Source organism: Artibeus jamaicensis, unplaced genomic scaffold (genome assembly GCF_021234435.1).
Source record: "Artibeus jamaicensis isolate MK-2021 breed Jamaican fruit bat unplaced genomic scaffold, CSHL_Jam_final contig_519, whole genome shotgun sequence".
Lineage (NCBI taxonomy): Eukaryota > Metazoa > Chordata > Mammalia > Chiroptera > Phyllostomidae > Artibeus > Artibeus jamaicensis.
Genome location: NW_026521871.1, coordinates 56,710,146 through 56,732,181, shown reverse-complemented (window position 1 = coordinate 56,732,181; position 22,036 = coordinate 56,710,146). Strand labels below are relative to the sequence as shown.

The window sequence follows — 22,036 nt, the reverse complement described above, 5'->3', positions numbered from 1 at the left end:
TGGACCCGGCAGAACTTTGGTCCCGCCCTGGTGCTCCACCTGAGCCACTGAGGGTGATCGGAGATGCTGAGACGCAGAATTACAGAAGGTGACTTTACATCGCATCTGAATTACATAATTTAAATTCTCTCTTTGCATCCGTTGCTAAGCAACAGGGAAGACAGGCCGAGATCCGCAAGGCTGATGTGGTGCCGGCATGCACGAGCCGGCGTCTCTCACGTTTTCCTGGACGGCTGGGTTTAAATGTGCCTTCTCCAGGTGAGGGTGCTCCGTGTCGCCCACAGACGTCGTCAGAGTGGAGGTCGGCGTGAGGCTGTGGTTGCCTCGCTTCACACCATCCCCTTGGGGGACGTCGGGGTATCTGAAGTCCTGGGCCCGTGTCTTTGTTCAGTGGGTGCCAGGCTGTGCTGTGGGCCGTGGCAGCGTGGTGCCCTCCGTGGCCTGGCGGTTTGGGTCCATCCCCGTGGTTCCTGGGACCCCACCGCGATCCGGCTCCATTTCGGAATGGAAACCATTTCCCTGTCACCCTATGAAGTGTATGGAGGACAAGAAGAGGCCGTTTTACTCTCAACGCCTTGTTACCGATCCCATGTGACCTGTTCTGTTCGGTCCACAAAGCCCGTCTGTCCACATCCTGCAGGAACCCTGGTGACCTAGACGTCAGGAATGCAGTCGTAAGTCGTGTGACCGTCACGGAGCCCCCGCCTGGGCACCACCCTCTGCCTTCTGTCAAAGGTCGGATGCGCAGTGCTGGTCCCTGTAGTGCTATACCCGTGACAGTTCCTGGTGGAAAAACCGTGTCTCTCGGTGGTGGCATTGACTTGCTCCAATACAGTAAGCGGCAGTGACCCGTGGCTTCGATCAGCCTGTTTTTCAACAGGTCTCCCACTGTGTCCTTGTTCCTTGAAGACCAGTGTCTCCTGCAGACACAAACATACTGTCAGCAGATGGACTCTCACTGGAGATGGACGTCGGCGGTCAAGTGACTGCCGGTGACTTGGTGGCAGTATTAGGTGAAGAAGGAGATCACAGAGAGGGCCGAGTCCCTCCAGGTCTACAGCTTTTTCCTGAACAATGTCGAGTACTTGTGTAGTGCCGTACGTGGTGAAAATGCACCCCCACGAGAAGCGGGGTCGAGCCGATGCAGAGGAAGCCCGGGGTCTGCGGGCCCGGCAGCTTCAAGGTGGTTGGCTAGGGCAGCAGGACTGGGTGTCGCCCGGGTCAGGGTCCTGGAGGGCACCTGTGGTGATGGACTGAGAGACACTGATGGAAACAGTTGCGAGCAGACGGTGGTTTGGTGCCCTGGTGGTTTCTGTTTGTGACTTAGTAGCTGGGCGACTGCGAAGCTGTCGTCCGTCATGCTAGGGTCACTTGTATGTAGGGGCGTGGGTGGGGTCACGAGCGTCCTGGACCTCCTAAAGGGAAGGACGCGGACATGTTGAGCCCGAGGGGCCAGGGTGCAACCGTCTCGGGTCCAGTGCAGAGGGCTGCAGCCCGATATCAGAGCGGCGTCTCGGGCGCAGCCCTCACGAGACCCCCGCCCGGGTGGCTCCCTCCGAATGAGCCCCGTGGCGTTTTCTAAAATGTAGCTGGACCGAGGACTCGGGTCCACACACGGAAATGCTTGTGTGTGTTGACGCACGGCGGGGGGATGTTGGCCTTTACATCGGCCCATGAGAACGGCGAGGACACGGCGGTAGGGCCCCGATTGGGACTCTTGAGTCCCAGCTCTGCCACCAACCGGCTACGTGACAATCGACTTTCCGTGTTTTGCCATGGGTAATGCACATCTGTGTTTTGGGCCCAAATTTTTAGGATAAAAATCTTTCATTTTAATTTTTTAACTCATTTATTTATTTATATTTAGAAACAAACACCGACTATCGTATTCCAGAGTATTATTTTGCATACAGATATTGTTATTGCTTTCTAGAGTTACTTTTGACACATAAACATAAAGAAGAATCAAAAACATGTATATCGATACGGAATTAGTCCTACCCATGTGTAGTGCGCGTCCTTCCTTTTCCGTCAAGAACTTGGGCCGAAGAGTGCACATTGCACACGGCAAAAAGGGCAGTTTCTAAAAACCTGTTTCCTCCTCTACCTCACGTGCTGCGAGAGCCGCAGGTCGGAGGGGAGGGTGGCGAAGGGCCGCGTGCCCGCTCATTTGCGCTCCTGTGCAGTGAGTGCCGCGGCCTTCTGCGAGTCGGGGCAGCGCCTGCCTTCCCCAGTAACGCGCGTGTTGTCGACTTGTCTCCCCTAGACTGCCTCTTCAGACTCTGCCCCATGAACCGCTACTCCGCCCAGAAGCAGTTCTGGAAGGCGGCAAAGCCGGGCGCCAACAGCACCACGGATGCCGTGCTGCTCAACAAACTGCACGTATGTACCGGGATGGGGGATGGGCCTCCGGGGCCGCCGGTGGGGGTTCCTCGTGCAGCCCTCCCGCTCGGGCACGGCTGCCCCGGTGCCCCGTGTTCTCTGGTGAAGGGATGGAAGGTGCTGACTCTCGGGAGAGATGGCCTCAGTCCCCAGGGCCACACGCCACAGGTGTGATGGAGGGACCGGGCTGCTACCCTCAGGGTGTGACTGGCCCGTGTGAGTGCACAGAGCATCAGCTGCCTGCCTGGCCCCACCGGGCCCCTGCCTCCCCCAGGGGTCAGTGTCCAGCCCCCCAGGCCACGTGTCCTTGCAGGTTGCTCAGCGGCACAGACTCGGCATCTGCCCGCTGTTGCGCTCTCGGTCCGTCCTGTTGTGAAATTACTTCTCCCGGCTCCTCCCACACAGGGACCTTTGCTTCCTGCCCATCTCAGTGAGAGTCTGGAACCTGAGGCCTTGCCCCACCTCCTCCCCTGAGTGACACCCCGTGTGCTCCCTGCCATCCCCGCACCCTGCTGACATCATCCTCAGCACGGTCGTAGTTGGAGTGACATTTCTCAGTTCCCTTCATTACCATCTGTCACCCACTGGAATGACAGCGCCGTGAGAACAGGGGCAGTGTCTGTCCATCCACACTGTGTCCCCAGTGCCTGTAATAGTGTCTGGCACATAGTATTGTGCCTATAATAGTGTCTGGCACATAGTAGGTGCTGGTAGTCTGTAATAGTGTTCCATAGTAGGTGAGGAAAAGCAATATTAAGTGCCTGTAATAGTGTCTGGCAATAGTAGGTGTAGGAAATATTTGTCTTAATGTTGCGTAGTGTTCAGGAAACACCTGCAATATTACAGTGCCTGTAATAGTGTCTGGCACATAGTAGGTGCTCAGGAAACACCTGCTGACTGGCTGAGCGCTGTGCTGGGTGTTGCAGGTGGAGCTGTGACAGTGTCCTAGCCCTTGGGGAGCTTCATACAGCAAAGATGACGTGACAGTGTGTGCGAGTGCCCTCCCAGGGCAAACCCCCGGGCTGTGGCAGCGCCTGCACAGCCCCCAAACCCACCCGTGTGAGTGTGGATGGGTGACATGTGGTCAGGGAGGGCTTCCTGGAGGAAGAGGAGGTGACAGGCAAGCCTCCATCTGAGGCCTCTGTGGGACTCAGGGTAAGAGAGGAAGAAACAGTGAATGAGAGGTTGGCTTGAAGACATGAGGAGTTGTATCGGTGTTTTAGTGGGTTCAGGGCAGACTTTCTCAACCTCCGCGGACCCACTGCCTTCTCCTGACAATAAATAGCAAATACGTTACTGCACAAATACGAGATCAGTTTGCCTGCGGTGTGACTTCCAGAGAATCGGACAACGGGGAAGCCGGGTCACTGTGCACCCGGTGAATGAGTGTACCGGCTTGCCACCGTGGAGGACACACGGAGCCGAGGGGGAGGCCGAGGCAGACCGGGGGGTGGGAAGGTGACCCAGAGCTGTGGTTTCCAGAATGGTCAGCAGCTCGCGGCGGTGTTACCCAGGTAGCAAAGCTCGCTCTTCCCTGTACTGAGTGGCGCTCGCGTTTGGGGAAAGGGCTCCCACTGTGTTCAAAGTGAGCCCTGTGGGATCGTGCCATGTGACCACAGGTCACGTGGGGTCAGGGACGGGCTCCGAGCGGCGGCAGCGCCTCAGCCTGCGAAACATCCGAGTGGACGCGCCATCATACAAGGAGGCGATGGTCAGACCCCCTGGAGTCTGTGTGGGCGCGTGGGGGTCTGGCTGAGGGGCTGGGGCGGGAGCCAGGACCGCAGTTCTCAGGGGCTCTGTGAGGTGCGGGGGCCGTGAGTCGCCGGTAGAAGGGCCTGCTTTTCTGTAAGAAACCCATGCTGTTCAATGAGACCCCATCGGTGCGTCTCCAACCCTCTCTGGTCCTATGTTTTTCACAGCAGGAGCTGCGAATTCAGATTCACAAGCAGGAAGCCAGTGGGGATAAAGGGAACTTGGGGGGCCAAGGTGCCAACTGGAGCGGGCCAGAGTGCGGGCCAGAGGGGACACGCTGCGAGGGAGGGAGCGTGGGAGGGGGGCCGAGAGCTGCCGGCAGGCCCTCTTCCTTTGAGAAGCGAAGAATCCATGCTGCTGCGTGTTGCTTCTCAGTTCTTAGAAAATGTTGGCAACTAATTGAATTAAAGCTTGAAACACACACTTGACACGGAAACAATCATGGCTCCGACTGGGTGGCGCTCACTCTCCGGCCCCCTGCTAGTGCCGGGGCGGCTGGTGGCTTTCACAGCAGCCCCCCTCGGTGCTCCCTCCCCCCGAGAGCGGACCGTGAAAAGCACTGCATGGGGGTAGGTGCAGTCCGGGAGGTGAGTGAGAACCGAGCCTTCCTGAGTACAGAAAGAAACAAGAGAAAGCCAGCTGTCTCTTGTATGGCGCTTGGGCTTGAAAGCTAGCAGGGAGCCGGCTGGGACCTGGGACGGCTGGGCGGCTCTGGGCCCGGCAGTCGAGTCGGGGCTTCGGCCGTCCTGCTGGCCCGGGCCTTTCTCCTCACGTGTTGGTTTCAGCGCAGGTCATTAATGTCGCATTTCAGGCAGCCGCTTGCCTTTGAGGGTGGATGGCCAGTCTCCTGTGGGTTTCCATTTTTATTTTTGTCAACTGCTGTGCAGGACCCCAATCAAAGGTCAGATTATTTTAAATTAATGCCATTTAAGGAATTAGTTGTCTAGACCACTTGACTTCCTTCTGCCCTGGATGTGGTGTGCACACAGCCGTCTGCAGGGGGGCGACCTCTAGTGGCCGCTGGCGTCTGAGGCCTGGGTCCCGCCTGTGTGGCTGGCTGGTCAGTGGAAGCCTTGCCTCCGTGTCCCGTGACATCACTCAGGGCTCGTTGACCTGAAACAAGTGGCCCTTCCCCGCAGTTCCAAGGACATCTTCACAGCAATGTAATCGTGGTTTCTCGCTCTCTGAAATAGAACAGCAGGCGACTGGCCTGGGGCGGACCGGCCTGGGGTCGACCTTGGTGTTGCTGAGGGAACGTGGTGATGCCGTGGTGAACGATGGCAGCGGAGACTGTGGCGTGGACTGCGGCGCCTTCCTTAGGCATTCTCGGCGGTCCTCCCGTGTCGGGGAGAGGCCGACCCGTGACCTGCGTGTGGGTTTAACCAGCCAGGCCCAGTGGCGGTGGGCTGGCTCGTCTTCTTAGGAGAAACTCCCGAAAACGGAATCATTACGTCAGAGTTGGGCCCATCAAAAAACTTTCTGGTGGACTTGGCCAGTGACCCTGCAGACGGACGGTTCTGGGTTAGGGTCTTACGGTGGCCCCCTGAGAAAATATGGGTGCGGTCCACTGAGCCAGATGCGGTCTTTGCCAGCGATGGAAATGGCCTTGATTGGTGGGCCCAGGTATGGTTCACACCTGACTTTCTGTCTGCCCTTTGCCCCCCCTGTGGCACCTGGAAGTCAGGACGGGCAGTTTGGTCGGGAAGCTGAAGCTGACCGTGCTGCCTGCCAGCTAGACCCCGTGCAGCTGCGGGAAAGGCTGGGGTCTGGTCACATGGGGGTGTTTTCTGAGCGTGGAATGGGACCGCAGACTGGAGACAGGCAGCGTCTGTGTAAAAGGGGCTGGGCTGGAGCCTTCTCCCGAAACATGGAGCACTGGTAGGAGGAGTGAGTTCCTGGAAGGGTTGCACGTCTTGTGCCCAGGTCCCCCTGGTAGTCGTGTGGGGGCTTGGCCAGCATCCAACCTCGTAATGGTTTCCGGTCTGACGCTTGGTGTTCAAGGAGAAGTTCACAGACATTTATCCTCCAGTCGATGTGGTTTCTGTGCCAGTTTTACCTTTCGTCTGTTTTTGGACAAAAGCCCTGAGACTTGGGAGCTGCCGTTTAATTAGCCTTTAATGTAGAGAATGCGCCTTTGGGGCGACTGACGTGATGTTTCTGTTTGGCGGCACCGGTACCCGTGGAGTCGGCACCTGTGCACTCAGTCTCAGCGTAGTCAGGGACTTTGTCTCTCAGATTGGCGTTCCTTTTTCTTCAGTATATTTTATTGATCGTGCCAACCCAGTTGTCCCACTTTCCCCTCCCTTTTCTCCCCTCCACCCCTCCCACCCACAGTAGATGAGCGTTCCTCAAACCGAGAGTCAGTCCGAGAAGACCTTGCCTGTCCGGTCCTTACCTCGTTTAAGTCCAGAGACAGTGCCGTACGGTCTCTGAAGATGCGTCCTCTCAGCGAGATACTCGGAGTGGAGACAAACGGTATCGCTTGTTGGAAATGTTTTATTTTCCCGACACTATTGACTTTTCTCCCCATTGACACACGTCTCCTTGAACTCCCTGTCCGTATTGGCTGAGAACTGCTTCGCAGAAGAACAAAGGACTTTCCACAGAGGATGAGGCCCCCTCCCCCCCCTCCTGGGTTCCGAGCAGGCTGTTTTTTTGGAAAGCTCCGTGCAGGGTCCGTGGGTGCTGCAGCGGCTCTGCCGGGGGCGGGGGCGAGCACGGGGAGACGGGGGAAGGAGTTCCCGGAGGGGGAGCTGCGGCGACTGTGCCCAGGGCTCCGGGACACCAGGGCTCGCCGCGTCGTGCCATAACAGTCCTGGATGAGTCCCGAACCTCCTGGGTGTCACCCTTTTCAACTTAGGACAGCAGACTGGCAGCTGCTTCCAGGAGGGGGCTCTGACTCCACGCTGAAGGGGGTGTCAATCCACGTGGATCGACACGCACAGAGGCGGGCCCTCTGCCTCCCGCAGTACGGTTCTTTTTGGTTCGGGATAGCTTCCTGCTGCGCATTTATTTATCGTGTTCTCGAGTGACCTGCCTTCCTGTGTCCAGGGAGAGGCGGGGCAGGTGCTGCCTGAGTCCTAAGCAGCTGGGAGGCTCCTCACCCGGCCGGCTTGGCCCGGCTTCGGAGGCTCATCATCGGAGCACTGCTGAGAGTTAGAGACTCTCGGACAATAATGGTGGTGACAGTGACATTTACAATGTAGCGAGTGCCTGATGTGTGTCTGCCAAGCTTCTCTAGTCTTCACAACAGCCCCGACCAGCTTGCACGGTCCCCACTTTGGGTGGAGGACGCTGAGTGGGGATTGTGAGATTGCGTGGCTGGCCGAGGTGACGTGGCACCCAGAGCAGGTCCGCACGGGCCCGGTCTTGTGCCAGCATGCTGCCTGGGAAAGAGGCCCGTTGTCCTGCTGGCACCTGACATGTGTCACCTGGTGGAGAGGTGGCCCTGGAGGAGGAGCATGCTGGGAACCAGGCAGGAGCACACGAGTGGGCGCCAGGGTTGACCTCCCACCGATTAGCTACTGAGTCTCGTCTCTGACCTGACTTGTGTTCCCTCAGTTTGTTTGGGGGACAGCAGGTCGGAACGACAGTCTCCTCACGGCCCAGGGGGAGCCCAGTCCCCAGCCCCCCTGTTCTGACATGCCCCCAGGACCACCAGCACTGAACAGGTGCACGATGGAAAATGGCCGTTCGGGTCGGTGGCCCAGGAGACTCTTCCAGAAGCGCCGTTCGGCTTGACCATTTCCCTGGCCTGCCGAGTGGGTACTGGCGTTGTCTCCCAGCCTCGCTGTGACTGTGTGAATCCGCAGTTGACCCAGATGCGGCTTGGAGGGTTATTTCTGCTACTTCATAGATGCATGGCTTTTAAGAAAAGAGCTTCTTAAGCAAAATTTCAAATATACACAGAAGTCAAGAAAATAACAAAGCCCTTTCGTACCCATTATCCAATTAACTTTGCAACATCAACCAAATATTGAAATCTCTGGGAGTCTTTTTCTTCCTTTATAAAATTGGGGTAGTGACCTTCTCCTCAAGGGAGCACTGTGGAAATGAAATAAATGACGATTGATGTCCATAATAAGAACTGACACCCCGTGAACGCTACCATGGCGGGCTCCGATTCCCTTGAGGCGCTGTTTTTGTCCCTGTCTTATAGAAGGGGAAACTGAGGCACACACCTGCTCAGTAACACACTCCAGGGCACAGAACCGGAAATGGCCCCATTTAAGTTCAGTTTGATTTCACTCCAAAGCTTTAAAGGAGGACTTTTACAAGTCTCAAAAGGGCTATACAAATTCCCTTCCACCCCAACCCTGCTCTCCGTAAAAACATATAAGCTTATGCCTTAATCTTACCCTAAGCCGATAAGTCCATAAATTTCGTAAAGGAAAAATGCATTTTTGAAAAGTCAAAAAGGCAAGAATGCAGAGGCGAAGGGTCGTTCGCTTAGCTTCAAGGATACTGGTACGTACGGACCGGCAACCTTGGCTCCCGGTCCCGGCGGCGACCTGCAGCCCGGGCCGCCTCCCGGTGACCCACCCGCCTTCCTTCTCCACGCACAGCACGCTGCAGACCTGGAGAAGAAGCAGAATGAGACGGAAAACAGGAAGTTGCTGGGGACCGTGATCCAGTATGGCAATGTGATCCAGGTAGGCCGGCGCCCTCCTCTTTCTGAGCCGGAGCAGTGCTGACAGTGGGCACCGGGCCGGGTCACCTTTCCGGGGCACTCACGGGACAGACAGGGCCCTTCGGAAGGTCTGGCGCTGCTTCTTCCACGGGCTGGACCCTTGGGCTTTGTGGTGCCCCCCTCAGCACGAGAACCCGCTCTCTCCCACCCCATGGCTGATAAGTGGAGTTCTGTCCAAATTGCGGTGGGAGTCCCCGTCCCTCCCGGAACCGGAGCTTGGCTGTCACAGTCGTGTTTAACTTGTGCTCCTGGGAGTTCTTTCTTGGTGAAAAGCAGCCTCCTGTGGCCTCACCTCTGGGCTCGAGGGCTGGTTGCCAGGGGTGGTGGGACGGCTCCCGTGCCGTCAGTTAGAGCCCTGGAGGGCGGGCCTCACGTCTCGTCTCAGGAGAGGCATGCGTGTTGATCCCCGGGGCCTTCAAATTTGCCATGGAGGTCAAATGCCACCAGGACACCGCAATGGGGGCTTTGCCAAGGAAGCACATCTGGGTCTCCCCTTGTAGGAGAGAGTGGGGGGGCGTCCAGAGCCAGACTTGGCCTGGCCCAGCTCGTCCGGTTCCCACGTTGTCCTGCCCAGGCACAAAGGGTCAAAGCTGTTACCTGTTCTTGACAACTGGACCCCTTTGGTTGTCTCCATTTTTCCCCTTTGGAAGGTTGTGCTCATTGCAGTTCTCTGACTGTGAACGTGACCGGTGACACCGGAGCCTCTTCCCGTCTGTGCACTTTCGGGGGCAGAGCTGTGCCGGTCAGGGACTCGGGGAAGCTGGAACTGCACATGGGCGACAGCGGCCCTCTGGGCCCTTCCTCTCGGGCCCTGTGACGTAGTGAAAGTGGCTTCCGGGTCTGTTTGAAGATTAGGTCTGGCCAGTTCCACTCGCCTCCCCTTCGGGTTTTATCACGTCGAGAGTGGGCACAGGGGACAGGTGGGCTCAGGCTCGGCTTTGTCACGGGCCAGGCCAGTGACTTGGACCTCCAAGAGCTGACTCCCGAGTGAGATGGGAGGGCGTGGCCCGAGCTGAAGACAAGAGAGGGCGCGGGGCTCCGAGCACACGCCGTGTGTTTGGGTCGTGCCGCTTCCGACCTGAGACCTGGGGCGAGAGGCCTTGCAGGGCCTCCGTTCAGCAGCGAGTGGGCAATGAGCGCCTCTGCCCCCGGGGCCACGGTAGTACCTGTCGCAGGGCGACCTGAGTGTGCGTCCGCTGGTGTTCCTTGTGGCACCCTCCCAGGCCCGGACCTTGGGGCCCGCCTCTCAGTGACGGCAGTGTGTAAACCTGAGTTCAGCGCTGGGGCAGGAGTGTGGAGGGTCGGGGCCCCTCCCCTCAGGTGAGGTCCAGTGGGACGTGGCTTTCCCCTGTCCCTCGTGGCCCTGGGATGTCGGGCTCACCTGTGAGACATGTTGCTCTCCCTCCCACAACCCTGGCGCAGATGCGTGGCCCAACTCGAGTGTTCGGGGAACTGCAGACAGCGCAGGAACGGGGGTGCCGTTCCCCTCTTTCCAGGGCTGGGCAGTCTTCACCTTCCCAGCCGTCTCCTCTCGGAGCCGTCGGGGAACCTCAGCCTCCGCCTCCCGGTCCAGACCCACTCCGCAACCAGCCCTTTCCCGTCTAGCCCTTTGGTTTTTCTGTCCCTTTCATGTGACCGTTACCTAAGAAGCAAGAACACAGTGCTCAGAAGTTCGAGGTGGAAATCCCTAGCAGTCACGTTCTTCCAAATGAAAGGACTGTCCCCCGTGGGGTCACCCCATAGTCGCACTGTTTCCTGGGCTCAGCGACGCCCCTCCCCACCTGTCCCCTCTGTGTTGGGGAATTCACAGAGCTGCTCAGGGTGCGTTGGCCAAGGCTGTGCTGGGAAAACTGCAGTAGCTCCTCTTCCCTCTACTTCTGCGCCTTTGCTCAGTCTTCCTTCTTTTCTCCAAATCATCGCCTGCCTCAGGCACTGCTGTGGTTCTCCAACTTCACAGGCAGCTCAGGGGCGGGAGGCAGGTTTGATCCATATTTCATGAGTCTGGGCGCAGCGGGGGAGACGCAGAGGCTTGCTGACGCCTGGCGCACTCTCCTGGGGTCCTCAGCTCCTGCATCTGAAAAGCAACAAGTACCTGACGGTGAACAAGCGGCTGCCGGCGCTGCTGGAGAAGAACGCCATGCGGGTGACACTGGACGAGGCCGGGAACGAGGGCTCCTGGTTCTACATCCAGCCCTTCTACAAGCTGCGCTCCATCGGGGACAGTGTAAGTGCCGGGCGCGGCCTGGGACGGTGGTCCCAGGAGGGCAGGGGTTGTAGGCGGTGTCCCGGGCACATCTGCCCGTCCGGATGGCTAGTGGACAAGAAACATCTCTCTGGTTTGGAAATAACCTTCATAAAGAAGGATGGAGAACAAGGGGCGGCGAGTGGGAAGGGGAAAGGATGCTGGGGTTGTCTCCACCTTGTTTGGAATTAGAGGATCCATCCGTGCGGGCTCCACCAAGGTGCCAAACGGAACATCGGCGAGCCTTACACCTTAGGGGCCGGTTAGGCCCAGTCCGCCTCTTCCCGGAAATAACGTAAGACCAGGCGCTTGGCTCTGAATTTCGGCGAGGCCTTAGCTTTCCCGTCCCGCAGCCCCGCCCACTGGGCTGAGCCGTCGTGGGGAAGGGGAGGTGGCCTCGAAGAGCCGTCCATGCGGATAACTGTGCCTTCCCACTCGTGGGGCAGAAGATCGGTGGGTGTAGTGGCTGTGGCTGTCGTTTTAGAAGGTGGAGCGGAATGGAGCGTGCTGGCTGTGTCCCTCACAGTGGGGGTGGCCATCGGTTTGGGGGGGGCCTCGTTTGTCATAAGTGCAGGGATCGGGAGCTACAGAAGTGCACGAACACATACACACGTCTGTGTGACGGGCCCTACAAGGAAACGTGTTTCTCAGTGTGGCTTGTACTCAAAGGAGTGTGAACATCTTCACATCAGATGGAGAATTAACGGCTCTGTTCTTTCAAAGTCCCAGACTTCCCTCCGGTGACAGTCTTCTCCTGAGACCGAGTCAGTGCTACTGACACATGTCTGTTACCCCATGAAAGGGGACCTTGGCAGTGGCACTTGGCAGTGGCATCCATGCTGGTCTGGCCGTCAGTCAGGGGCCAGGCAGGGACCGTGGACATCACAGTGCCGCGTGCTCTGTGGGCCTGGACGCACCACAGCCAGGGGGCGTTCTGAGGACGCCCAGCTGCCTTCCACGTGGGACTCCTGACCTGCCTCGTGAAGAGCCATCCCGGCCCTTTCCTTTCCAGGTGGTCATAGGGGACAAGGTGGTCCTGAACCCTGTCAACGCTGGCCAGCCGCTGCACGCCAGCAGCCATCAGCTGGTGGATAACCCCGGCTGCAACGAGGTGAGTTGGGAGGGCCCGGCCCGGAGGGGCAAGCAGCAGGGGCAGGCCCTGGGGCCACCGCCTGTTCCTGCTGACAGAGGCTTCAGCAGTGACGTGGGCCAGTGTGCCTGCTCTGTACGTGGGGAAACTGAGGCCTGTGTGGGGGCCGCCCAGGAGGCTGTGCTGGGCTGTATGGCGGGTGGGCCATGGGGGTGATTGTCACCACAGGGTGTAGCTCTTGGAGACTTACGTCACTGGGGGATCGTTTTCCAGTTGAGGAAGCCGTTGGAGGGAGCCTCTCACCAAATTTCCCAGACTGAGGGGCTCCTTGGCCTCCAACGCTTCTTCTCAAAGAGACCACCTGTAGCTCATTCCCACAGGGACATGCTGCTGGCCAGGGGCTGCCTCACTTTTGAAAATTATTTCCTTTATTGGCAATGACAGGACCCAGGACAGTGACGATGGTGACAAATATAATTGTCTGATGGTTGAGGGAGGAGGGACACAAGCTCCTGAGCCAGATGGGTGTGGGTTCAAGTCCCAGATGTGACCTGCAGCTGCCCGGGCGTTGGTGTTCTGTCTGTGCATGGGCATGGTGGCCCACCCTGCTTTCTGGACGAGGCTGAGGATGGGGCCACCACAGGCAGGGAGGAGGGTCCCTGACCTCGCAGGGCGTAGGTACCGGGTGTGCTCTGCCTTTGCGGCCTGTCCCATTTCACGAGTATGAGTTCTCCCTGGGCCGCGACTTACTGGCGGCAGAAGTGGCCACCCGGGGAAAGGGCTGCTGTCGTTGCAGAAGGGCAAGAGATGTAGCCCCCGTGGGCCGTCTGAGCTCACACCGCAGCAGGGTGGCCTTTCCTGCCCGGCGGGCCGGCGGCACCCACCAGGATCCCGAGGGTGCCAGGCTTTGGGGTGTGGGGCGGGGGGACAGGACCGCAGTGAGGGGCGTGCTGAGAAATAGGCCCGACTCCTTGCAGGTCAACTCCGTCAACTGCAACACCAGCTGGAAGATCGTCCTGTTCATGCAGTGGAGTGACAACAAGGAGGACATCCTGAAGGGGGTGAGTGCGGGGCCGGGCGGCCCTCGGCACCCCTGGGGGGCCGCCCGTTCTGACCCAGATTCCTTGCCCCTCCTCCCGCCGGCGTGTGCACCCAGGGGGACGTGGTGAGGCTGTTCCACGCCGAGCAGGAGAAGTTCCTCACCTGTGACGAGCACAGGAAGAAGCAGCACGTCTTCCTGCGGACCACCGGCCGCCAGTCGGCCACGTCTGCCACCAGCTCCAAAGCCCTGTGGGAGGTGGAGGTAAGGGGGGCGGGGAGCCCGGGAGGGTCTGTGGGGGCAGCAGCAAACCATGGCCAGGTCCTTATACCCACCTCGCTCCCTGGGAGCCCTCCCCACACACATTAGGGCGGTGCCAGGGGCTCCTGGGGTAGAAACGGCATCTCGTTTGGGAGCGAGCGCAGCAGAAACTGGGTCTTTCTTTCTCTGTGGGCCCTTGAATCATCTGTCTCCTCCTCTCTCCCTTGGCATTTCCCTGTCACAGCCACATGCACTCACGTGCCCCCGCCCCAGCCTGATACCTGGGCACCGGCATGTTGGGGATTGGATGAGAAGGCCATCGCGGTTAAAGTGGTGGGAGGCCCATTCCCTGTGCTCTGCAGGCTTAGGTGATGACGGGAGAACTTCTGGGTGGGGGAGGGGTCCAGGAAGACTTCCTGGAGGAGGCAGCATCGGCGCCGGTGTGGATGGGATGATTCGTATTTCCAGAATAGGCCCCTCATGTGAGACACTGGCGTGGAATTGGAAATGGGAGGCTGCCTTGGGGTGAAGTGCAGTAACTTGGGGGCCGGGATGGGCGTTAGAAGTAGAACAAACTGCTTTCGGGGACCTGTGTCTGTGGGGTCTCCTCTCCAGGCCAAAGGGAGCTGGGCTGTCATTCATGGGCAGGGGAAGAGCACAACCCTGGGGCTGTTTGGGGCATCGCGTGGCCACTGAGCGGAGGTGGAGGGAGACCAGATCGTGGGACCAGGAAGAAACTGACGTGGTGGGTTTGCGGTAGAGGAACCGAGGCCTGAGCTGCAAGGACTCCGCCCTCCCCCGACGTCCTCCTGCGAGTCCAGTTCTCTGCCTCGGCTGGCCACCTCTCTCCTCTCTCGCTTCAACCGTTGTATGTCTTTATTGAGATCTGGCAGAAATAGAGGGCCCAAGGATTCGCTTCGATGAACTTGACATTCCAGCCACGTACCAAGAACGAGAAATGGGGCTCAAGTAGCACCCATGGGCCTCCCGTGGGCCTCTGTCCAGGCAGCCTCTTAATTCCCCCATGTCCAGAGCTGGACTTGTCTTTCTCGAGCTTCTCGTGAATGGAAGCACGCAGTACACAGTGTTCTTTTCCTTTGGTCTTTTTTCCCCGTCACTCAGCATAATCGCTCCCAAGTCAGTCACAGTATTACATGTATCAGCATTCCATTCCTTACGCTGCTGAGCGAGCGGTGTTCTGCCCCCACAAACTCCAGCCACTCTAAAGTCTGATTGACCTCCTCAACTCAGTGGGACCCTCGTCCCCTGCTGGGGTTCTCCTTCCTAATGCTGCCAACCCGAGGGGGCCTTCAGGAGGGAGCCAGGACAGTCAGGAGACCGCCTTGTGTCCCCTTGCTCAGCGGTCACGACTGGGCACACCGGCTACCCACCCTTTGAGCACACTCACTTTCCATGGTGCATCCACTTGTCCGTGTCAAGTTCATGTCTAATTGTTTACATCACTACCAGCCGCCAGTGCCGGTGATCCCATGGTGACCGCAGGCGGGAGGTCAGGCTCTGGGGGTGTCAGGTTGTACTCGCAGGATGGTGTGTGTGTGTGTGTGTCACACGCGAGGGCCACACACAGATAGCTCCTGCAGCCTTGAGGAGTCCCTTCTCACCTGTCCTGCCCCCTGTGGGCGAGCCTCAGAAATGTAGCTGCTGCTTTGTGACAACTGGGGCTGAGCAAATGAAAACCACAGACCTGTTCACAACGGCCTCTTGGTGTCTTGCAGAGACTCGACCTAGCCCTTTCGCGGGGTTGTGTTCCAACATTATATCCAGCACTTGGAAGGGGTTTGTTGGAAGGTGCTGGTTTTTTCCACTGTGACGTCTCTGCTAGACGATGACGTGTGTGTGGTGTCTCCGCTGTGGTGGTGTCCTGGCGCAGGCTGACCCTCCCTCCGCCGTGACCGCTCCTCCTGCCCTTACAGGTGGTCCAGCACGACCCGTGCCGGGGAGGAGCGGGCTACTGGAACAGCCTCTTCCGTTTCAAGCATCTGGCCACTGGGCATTACTTAGCCGCAGAGGTAAGTGGCATTCCAGGGTTTTCTCTGTCCAGCTGACGTCTGCGTTTTACCCACAGGTGCTGGGTGGTGGGGGCTTAGGGTGACGCTCCGACACCTTGCTCCTCCTCCTGCTCTCCCGCCTGCTCTGCCTTCTTTTCCTGCGTACAGACAGCAAAAGGTAACAAGGCTTAACTCGTCCAGTCCTTTGCAGGGATTCGCAGCAAGATGTGGGGAGACCGTGAGTTGGAAGGTGACGCTGTTCCGGGGGGTGTGAGCTACAGCACGGCAGCCGCGGCTCGTATGCAGTGCTGCGGATCGGAAAGTTGCTGAGAGATGAGATTTTGAGTTAAAAAGCGCTAATCTGGGTTGAGGGCGGCCGTTCCGCTCGGCTCCTTCCCACCACTCTCCCCATGTCTTACTCCCGGCCCGGCCCCTGGCGGGAGTGAGCGCGGCAGGTGCAGCTGCGAGCACCGACATAGGGAGAGTTCGGCGGCCTCGTGAGACGTGTGGTTCTCAGCATGCGTGGAGTAGACGGGGCCTCGTGATTGTGTCTAGGGGAATGTCAGAATCAAAGACATGCACTTCACCTTCCCTGTCTGCTAAGGGCTTGTGAAGAAAGGGAGACCCAGTGCTGAAGGACAGGAGGACTCGACTGACGTCTTTTACTTTTTGTGCTAAATGAGGGAGCCGTCCTCCCCTGTCCCAGGCGTGGAGGTCTCCTCTGCTCTGCCGGCCGGAGGACGTGCGATGCGTGTTCCTCTCACGTTCCAGTCGCACATCCGGCAACACCCCCGTTGTCTGGGGCCAGCGTGGGGACCGCTCCCAGATTCCCAAGCTGGAGCGAGGCGCTGCTTCTGCCGTGGACCCCACGAGGCCCGAGTCTCAGGCACCAGCCCCGGGCTGCCGACACTTGAATGAACTGGCGGTCGAGACTGAGTTGGCACTTACAGTGGAGCCCTGGGGCTCTGGGGACCCCCACTTGCCGGCTGGGAGAAGGGCCGGCGACGGGGCTGCCCAGGGCCCAGGTGGCTGCTGTGTGCGAGGGCGAACACAGCTAGGGAGGCTGCAGGTTGTTACTGTCTCGCTAAAAATCAGCAGGGTGGGTGGCGACTGGATGCTGCTCTCTTACTTATCTGAGGCTTTTCACTGTCGTGTGGCTTGTGACCTCGTGGTGTTCCTCTGTCCACTCTGCCGTCCCTCAGTGACTGGGAGGCTGTCCGTGTGTGGTGCTCACGTGGCGTGTGTCATGGTGGCATGCTGGTTTCGTGACCAGAGGGAAGGGACGAGGGCCCGGTTGCTGAAAGGCGCCCGCAGGCCTTGCCACGTCCTGCAGGCGAGGCCAAGTGCTCAAGAAGTTGGCGGATGCTTTAATTTCCCGATGATTCTTTTCCATCAGGTAGACCCAGACTTTGAGGAAGAGTGCCCGGAGTTTCCACCCTCAGTAAGTATGGACGAGAGCTCTTGTCTGCCTCTGCTAGGGCGAGGCCGGCACTACACAACCCCCCCGAGAAACCGCCGCTGCCTGTGGTCGCCAAGTGCTGGGGAAGGGGGAGCCTTGGGCTGCTGTCAGCCAGGCCTGGTCTGCTTTCCTTGAGGGCTTCCTTTCTGATCTCCTGTGTCCTGATTGGTTCAAGAGCCCGTCCGTCATGACACTCTGCACTTAGTCGAGGGGCTGCCGCCTCTAAGTTGCAGGTGGTCGTGTACCTCCTGGGAGACTCCTAGGTTGGCGATGGCCTTGTAGGAGCCAGCCTTTTACACACAGGTGTCCTCTTGCTGTTGACCTTTATCTGTGACTCATTTGGAGTTTTCCAGGAACGCCTGTGTGAGGTGGATGGTGTCCTTTAGCCTGTGGAGGTGACCCAGGTAGCCTGGCACACCTTTGCTCCGAGTGACACTGAATTATCTAACGGTCCACTCTTGCTTTCTGCAGAGTCAGAAGTAGGCTTTGCAATGTGGGTAGGAACTTCAATGTGAGTACGATCCAGGCCCCCTGGATCCTTTCTGGAGGCACTAGGGACTCCGGTGCCCCTGGGCACCAGTGGCAGAGGGAGTGGTCATGCCGCATGGAAGAGGCAGGCGTGAACAAGGCTGATTTTGGGGGTGCACTCCCTGCTGGTCCAGGCTTCACAAAAACTCGCACACTTGCTGCTCTGATGATGTCTGGGGTTTGGCAGGTGGTGTCAGGGGTATTGTCCCCTAAGTCACTGAACAAATTGGAGGCACGTGATTGGAGGGTGCTGGGCGGGGATTGCAGAGGGCGCCGTTGCTGAAACGAGTTGGGTGGGGGCCGCAGAGGAGCTTGGGCTCAGGTGTTGCCTGGACCCACCGGGGTGGGGGCTTCGCCTGCTGCCCTCTGTCCTTCATTGGTCCTCGCCGGCCATCTGAAAGCTCCCCTCCCGCAGGGCGTGGGGCAGGAGTCTTCGGATTCCTGCCACGAGCCAGGTGAGCAGGGTGGCCTTCGCGCAGCTTCTCTGCGTGATATGGCGCAGGCTCCCTGTGGCGCACGTTCGGGCCAGGCCAGGCGTTCTCTCTCCTCAGACGCCTTGTCCTTGCACCATCTTCTTTCTGAGAGAAAGGAAAGTCTCTGACGTGTGCCCCGGTCATAGCACTGCTGTGCAAGTGGACAGGAAGTGGCCCTGTGGCATCTCACAGTGGGCGCTGTTTGGGGGCTGCCTCCCTGAGACAGTGTTTAGACGGCAGCCCCCGTGCCAGAGCTGCATGGCTTGGATTAGCCGCCGTCTGCAGCTGTGGCGACCACGCTCACCGTGCCGGCCCAGTGACGATCGTGCAGGTGACCGGGCGGCAGGAAGCTCAGTAAATGGCCTTTGGGGCAGCCGCAGGCCAATGTCCTGCTCTGCAGCAGCTCTCTGGGTGCCGGCAGCGGAGCAGAGGAGTTTGGGCAGCCAGTGTGGACGGCCTTTGTGTGACGGAGAGGAAGTGGGCAGCGGCCCGGCCAGTCTGTGCCGCGGGGTCTGTCTGAGGTCAGGCGTCTTTCCGCTCCTCTGGCTCTCCAGGTGCCAGTGGGCTGGTGTGGACCTGGTGCTGCTCAGGCTGGGCGCTGGTCCTAGTGTGGCGGCGGGCGGCACCCTACACACCCAGGCCAGCAGCACAGTCCCGCTTCTGTGGATGCGTCAGCGTGGGGAGGGCCCAGGCCTCGTCCCGTGCCTCAAACTTTGGGACCTGGGTGCATGAGGTCCCCGGAAGAAGCCTCTCATTCTGCTCTGCGCCCAGTCCTGCGTTTTCCCAGCACTGGCCTCAGGGCCAGGGGTCTCCCTCCACTTTGTCGCGCATTCAGGGGCACCTGGAGCCTCATGCTCCAGGTCAGGGAGGAGAAAGGCCACAGGAGCTGGCTGGTGGGAGGGCTTCCTGCAGTGTGGCTGTCCCACCACTAGGTGGCGGACGCCAGCTGCTCCCCGAGAACACAGCCCTGCTGTGTCTCAGCCTCCCTCCTGGACTCGGGGCACTGGACACGGTTTCCATTTTCCACCAACTTCTGGCAGGTCCTGGAATTGGTCTGCCAGCCTGCAGCGCAGCCCCATGTCCTACACAGGATCAGGTCGGGATTTATGTAGAAAGTGGCACGGGGACACCCTCCAGGTCACAGCAGGTGCGAGAGGGCAGTCGGGTCAAAGTTCTCTTTCCTGGATGGAGCTTGTGGCAGGGTCTGTGGCCCTGGGGTGACTGTCACTCCAGTGTCAGTGGAGCCGCGAGTCGCCAGTTTGCTCAGGGAGACCCACGCAGTCATTAGAGGCAGGAGCTTGAGGGAGGGAGGACACGGTTTGGGGGCATGAAAAGGCAGCGTTTTTTCTGTTGCATGTTTGTACAGAAGACGCTGGGGCTGCGGAGGAGCTGGTACAACAGCCTGCGGTCCTCAGGGCAGGCCAGGGAACTTGGTTCTCCTGGGCTGTCCCCTCGGCCCCTTAGCTGTCCCCTCCCTCCCACGCCCCCCATTGGAGCCGAGCCAAGCAAGGCAGGGACCCCGCAAATGTGGTCTCCCAGGAGGCGCAGGGGACGTTCTCCTGCAAGGCTGACATTACACGTGACAGACAAGTCCCTGTAGCATCACAGCTGGCGGCGACCTGAGAAGCGTTGCGGAGCGAGCGTGGGGCCGGCCACCTGCTTAAACCCTCCCGGGCACATGGGCTCGTGGTTTCAGTTTCTCAGGGACGCTTTCGTCATCGTCCGTCAGCCTTCCCTGAAGGGGTCTTCAGTTCCGGCCAGACCCCTGCCCAGCCGGGGCCCTGCCCTGCTTCGTGGTGGGCCGCCCTCGTGGTTAACCACAGACGTTTTTTCCAGGGCGAGCCTGACGTCTCACGCACACCTTTCTCGGCCACCCCGGGCCCTGCTCACGAACACGTGAATCCGGTCTCTTTGCCTTTGCTCCTGGGAAGTGGCTGCACCCTCTTACTGCCAGGCAGTGCCACGCAGGCTCCCACAACGGCCCGCACGCGGGGCCAGGAGAGGTTGCTCCGGCTGCTTCTCCTCCACCCCCCGCCCCCTGGACGTGCTCATGGCTGCCCTGCGGCACTCTGCCCGAGGCCAGCGGCGGGCCGGCACGCCCCCACTGTCAACACATTTCCGTCGCCACCTGACAAGAAGGGAGCGCGTCGCTGTTCCCGGTGTGGATGGCTGGCACCCGTGCCGTGTGACCGCTCTGAAATGCGGGTGCACCGTCCACCGGAGCTCACACAGTGTCCCTGCCTCTCCCTGCTCCTGTGGCCCGTGCAGGGCCGGGGCCACACGGCGGGGCTGGCACGCGGCCTCCTTGACTTGTGGCTTTTCCTCCTCAGGTGGACCCCGACCAGGACGCCTCTCGAAGCAGGTTGAGAAACGCCCAGGAGAAGATGGTGTACTCCCTGGTCTCCGTGCCCGAAGGCAACGACATCTCCTCCATCTTCGAGTTGGACCCCACCACTCTGCGTGGGGGCGACAGCCTCGTCCCCAGGTACGGCGCTCGCGTGGCTCCTCCCACCTGAGCAGGGGCTCCTGGAATCTTCCTTGGAGATTTCGGACAGAGGTTGGTGAAGGATTTGTTCCGACTGCCCGTCAGAATGGCGTCTGATTTTGTTTTTTGCTTACCAGTTGAGTTCTCGGTGGCTGGATAAGCTGGTACATGTGCTCTATTTAGGTCGACAAGCCAAACCTGAAGCCGAAGTAGCTCAGTGTTTCCTTTCCTCTCTTCCTCTGCCAAAGCTGAGAGATCACTCAGTCCATTGAATAAATGACTGCAAACAAATTTGAGGAAAGGGAATGTTTGAAACTCACTGAGGGCGAAGTAAATCTTACGGTATTTAGAAGTCAGACCGTTCTTTCTGGTTACTTTATAAAATTTAACTCTCAATTTTGTAAGAGTGCTTTTTGGGGGAATAACCGGACCAGAAGCGGACAGGACCAAAGCCCGTGCTGAACAAAGGCAGCACGGTCTCCCGAGTAACCCTAACCTCGCTGAGGGCTGCCCACACGCCAGGCCCGGCGCCGCGTGCTTCCCTGTGCTCTGTGGTCTCGTCTTCACCAAGGCCCCCATGACATGGGTATCGCTATTCACCCCGTCGTATAAATAGGGAAACTGAGGCTCCGGGAGTTTGCACAGCTCTTCACAGGTCAGTGAGTCCCGTCCCAGAGCCCCAGACCTCACCCGTTTGAGCCAAACAGGGTCCTGTGGGCAGTCCCGATGCTCAGCATTGGAGCGGTCCTTTGCGTTTCTGTTCATGTGTCTGGTTGCCACATCCTGCTCGGCCTGAGCCCGGCTCTGAACCTGGTAGCCTCAGGTGGGCGCTGTCCGAGCCCCAGGAGAACCTTCTCGTGGTGGCTGCTGTCCCTGTCCCTCGGCCTGACCACGCAGGGCGGCGTCCACACCAAAGGGGGCCTTACAGTGCAGAAGGGCTCCCCCTGTCGTTCAGGAAGTGATCGCCGGCGGCAAGCCCGTTAAGAATCTGGTCGGGCGGGAGGTGTTCTCCCACCGAGTCCAAGCACAGCTCTGCGGACTCTGGGTTCACCCTGCGCCTCTGCTGCGCCTCTGAAACTCTTTTGAATAACAGAGTTTCAGAGTGCCGACTTCGCTGGTTTTCGGTGGATGAGCCGAGTTGAGCAAACATCATCACTTGGCTGTTGTGAACAGTGCCGTTGTGAACGCGTGTGTGCACGCTGTTGTGCAGACGTCAGTTCTCTTTCTCGGGTGTGTGCCTAGCAGTGCGATGAGTGGGTCATCCATGACTCTGGGTCTCCGCCTTTGAGGAGTGACGTGCCTTTTTACCTCCCTGCGAGCCATGTGTGGGGTCCCGGTTTCTCCAGCTCTTGTCTGTGCGTGTGCGTGCATGTGTGTGTGCGTGGAGCCATCCTGGTACGCGGGACGCGGGGTCTTGGTGATCGGCGTCTCTCTGGTGGCCCCTGGTGCTGCTGGTCACCCCTCGCCGAGCCTGTTGGGCACTTGTTACTGTCTTCGGACAAATACCTGTTCGGATCCTTTGCCCTCACTTTTTGCCCACCTTTTAAGTTTAAAATGGAGGGATCTTCTATTTTGTTTCCTGCGTCAAAAGGCTATTCCCCATTCACTTATATTTTCCCCAGGAGT

At 59.1% G+C, this 22,036-nt stretch overlaps 1 protein-coding gene across 4 annotated transcripts in view; it reads left to right on the top strand.

Annotated features, from left to right (window-relative positions):
* ITPR1 (inositol 1,4,5-trisphosphate receptor type 1) overlaps nt 1-22,036 on the top strand; it is a 219,212-nt gene that overhangs the window by 71,805 nt on the left and 125,371 nt on the right. For 3 of the 4 annotated variants that reach the window (XM_053668940.1, XM_053668938.1, XM_053668941.1), the window contains exons 5-13: nt 2,267-2,382; nt 8,700-8,786; nt 10,890-11,048; nt 12,079-12,177; nt 13,134-13,217; nt 13,313-13,459; nt 15,391-15,486; nt 16,862-16,906; nt 20,256-20,410. In XM_053668940.1, coding sequence (XP_053524915.1) covers nt 2,267-2,382; nt 8,700-8,786; nt 10,890-11,048; nt 12,079-12,177; nt 13,134-13,217; nt 13,313-13,459; nt 15,391-15,486; nt 16,862-16,906; nt 20,256-20,410 — 988 coding nt within the window. The remainder of the gene's footprint in view (nt 1-2,266; nt 2,383-8,699; nt 8,787-10,889; nt 11,049-12,078; nt 12,178-13,133; nt 13,218-13,312; nt 13,460-15,390; nt 15,487-16,861; nt 16,907-20,255; nt 20,411-22,036) is intronic. The other variant, XM_053668939.1, reaches the window with a different exon arrangement.